Here is a 3,090-nt window from a genome sequence, read left to right as displayed (position 1 = left end):
AGACCTTTGGGGCGTCGAGTAGATGCCTTTGTGAAAAGTTGATCACGTTCACAACAACCTACAGCTGGTCATTGGGAAGAGCACAAAATCAGACATAAATTCAAGAGGCAGGAAAAAAATGATATAAACAAACTCAATAACATTAGGAAAAAACCATCAACACAATTTTGTTGATCTACCCAACACATAAGACAATACTATTAATAACCAAAGCATCATTCCGCAACATCACAACTAGATTTAAATTAAAAAAAGTGCATGGAACTGGTCCAAAGATATCCATCAAACGAACAAATGTTAACAAGTATTCAGCAAACTCAAATTACATAAAGCCGATAAAAAATTACAACGAAGCAAAGCTACTAATCAACCACTCAAGACATCCTACTCACTAATCAATTATGCATAGTTCGATCACTCAACTATGCGATGCCCACGAGTGCCTATGCGCATCATCCAATACCAAAAATCCTCGTTGTGCCATGGGATTCATTAAGCGATCAAACGCACAAGAGAAAACATCGGGAGGCAGTGGGGGTTGAAGTGCTTGTAATATGGACACACAGTGGGAAAAAGAATCGAAACCGTCATCACTTTCCATGCAATGTGCGGAGGTCTTACTCCGCTTTTCCCCTGACGCTTCTCCTCTGCCCTCGTAAAACTTTCGGCATGCCTCGTAGGAACGCGTGATCACTGCAACCATGTTCGATATCTCTTCGTCGTGCTGGTTGCGTTGCCTTCCCTTCTGACGTCGTCGGGACGAGTGAGTCGATGGTGTCTCCATGTCCATGGAAAACTGGGACGGGCCATTAAAGACAAAATCAGAGTTCCCTTGGGTGCCATGCGCTGGGCCCCGACGGCGCATCTCAGCATCAAGACGCTCCTCCTCGTCGGAAGATGGTGGTCGTTGGGTGGACGCGTGGTGGAGCGTACCGGTGGCAACAGCAGCGCCAAAAATGGTACAGAGGTCTGCATATCGTGGGCAACCCGAGGTACGAAACTTCTTTACTTGTGGCTTGGCCTGGATAAGGAATTTTAAATTTAACATATTAGGGAGGGATTACCGCGGGAAATAGTGACATATAATAAAGGGATAATTTTCGTAATATGAAAATATGGCATGCTTAGAGAAGTATTACCCTAATGGCATTTGCCCAGTGTTCATCGCTCCCTATAACCGTTTTCGTATCGGGGTCCCATCCCATACCAGTTTGGTGCATGAGGTCTGTGAAAAGTCGTTGCATCATCTTAAGCCGATGTATTTTCCCCTTGATTTGGCTCGCTTCGTACGTCCTTACGCCCACTGCCGTAAGACGTACAGCATAGGAAGCATGGTGCCTAGAAGTGATCTTCCCAGCCCTCAATGCACCATTAAGGGCGTCCGCTAACATCATGTCTATGAAGACATCCTCCATTCCATCCGCCCAAATCATTGGATCAACGTGTGGAATGTCGGTATCGGGGTCCATTTGAAAATGCTAATAATATGATATTTCAATCCAAAGACATTTATATCATATGGCAAAATAAATGATAAAATGAAATCTAAATTGTTTAATTTAGAAGTGGGTCATACCTGCCGAGGGTGAGGTAATCGAGAGGAGCATAGGTAGTAACGCTAACAAATTAAAAATGTTGTTAAAAACAGTTTGTTGCCAATATGGAATCCAAAATAAAGACGTGTGCGTATATAAAATTTTCACGTGATCATATACGAGCTTGACATATATTACCCACATAATCAACCCAAGATGTTCTATAATATTATTTTTATTATTACATACTGAAATGAGATGAGAATGTGACTAATATAGTACACACGAAGTGATTTTTTTTTTCTCCCAAATGGGTATGTAGAAAGACCGATTCCTTTCAACTAGTTGATAGACAATATGAATAATGGAAACTGGTTGATAGACAATATGATTTTGACTTATTAGCACAGAATAATGAGAGGAGATTATATAACTTTATATTTTACATATCGATATAATTTCTAGTACTAGATCATTTTCTTGCTCAATAATTTATTATTATATTAAAAAACCAATGAGAGTGACAAAAGGATGAGACAAGTCTCGGCAAATTGCTTTTTAAGAATTGGTAGAAGCTCTTTCTGAAGAAGAGCTGAAACAATTCGGAGAAGTTATTTTAGTAGTTGTTAATTGCAAAAGAAAACGGGGGAGTGGTTATTTTAAAACCTTCATGGTAAAAGGGTCCATAGATTAATTTTTTGCTAGTAGAGGAGCATTATTCTTGTTGTTTCCTGATATCATCATCATCATCATCATCATAATATCTGCTAAGCAAGCATTAATTGCTTCAAAAGCTTATTCTATTGGACTGTTGCATGAAAAATAGTATGTAAGAACTCCCACCCACCCCCCCGCGGTTTGAATATTACAACCAAGTGCATACTAGTCAAATTTCTGGAAAATGCTTTTTCTTGTAACCAAGTTTTTAATAATGGTAATTTGTATTAGAGCAGGTGCTTTTGTATTATAGTATTGGGGCCTGCCTAAAAAAGGTTTTGGGGTACGAAATCTTTCTGAATATATTTCCCCACTCTGGTGGGGTCCTCATGAAGTGTCATTCAACAATTTTTTCCTGTCTTTGTTTCAAGCTATTTGGAAATGCGTTTTGAATTCTTTTTCAAATATTACATCCTGCCTCATATACATTTTTTCTATTTCCAGTAAGTTATAATGGTGAAAACAACCATGTTTGATTTTGTTTCTCTCCCTTTTTTTTATTCTTTATGAAGAAAGAAATCATATTGATTTCGGCAGCAATATATTTTTATAAGCCATTGCAACTTCACTTACAAAGTTTACATTTCCTTCTACAGTTTCATGTTCTACCATTTTAACTTCTAACACACAAGGAGTCTCAAACCCAAAACAGTCAACAACCACTAATCGATCCACAGCCACAAACAAATCAGTCTCAAAGCATCAATCACCAACAAAAATGCAGTTCATTTGCACAAATTATTGATATAAAAAAAATAAATCTTAGAGGGGACCAACCGCAAGCTCACTTGGTATGATCTCGTTCTCGGACCCGTCCTGCCCTTGGAGACGATGGTGA

At 38.9% G+C, this 3,090-nt stretch overlaps 1 protein-coding gene across 1 annotated transcript; it reads right to left on the bottom strand.

The window, feature by feature from the left end:
* Positions 1 to 418: 418 nt before the first annotated feature.
* Positions 419 to 1,469, bottom strand: LOC118348320. The gene is made up of 2 exons (XM_035689834.1): positions 1,140 to 1,469; positions 419 to 1,021 (listed from the first exon to the last, which is right to left on the bottom strand). The coding sequence occupies exons 1-2, from the start codon at positions 1,467 to 1,469 to the stop codon at positions 419 to 421; spliced, it is 933 nt and encodes a 310-aa protein (XP_035545727.1).
* Positions 1,470 to 3,090: the final 1,621 nt, after the last annotated feature.

This window comes from Juglans regia, chromosome 1 (assembly GCF_001411555.2).
Source record: "Juglans regia cultivar Chandler chromosome 1, Walnut 2.0, whole genome shotgun sequence".
Classification (NCBI taxonomy): Eukaryota; Viridiplantae; Streptophyta; class Magnoliopsida; order Fagales; family Juglandaceae; genus Juglans; species Juglans regia.
Note: the sequence above shows the minus strand (reverse complement) of the source record. Positions and strands in the feature narration are given on the sequence as shown.

Coding starts and splice junctions, on each gene's coding strand:
- LOC118348320 (XM_035689834.1), bottom strand. CDS start 1,469: ATGGACCCCGATACCGACATTCCACACGTTGATCCAATGATTTGGGCG. Junction 1,022..1,139: donor ACTGGGCAAATGCCATTAGG/GTAATACTTCTC, acceptor TTCCTTATCCAG/GCCAAGCCACAAGTAAAGAA.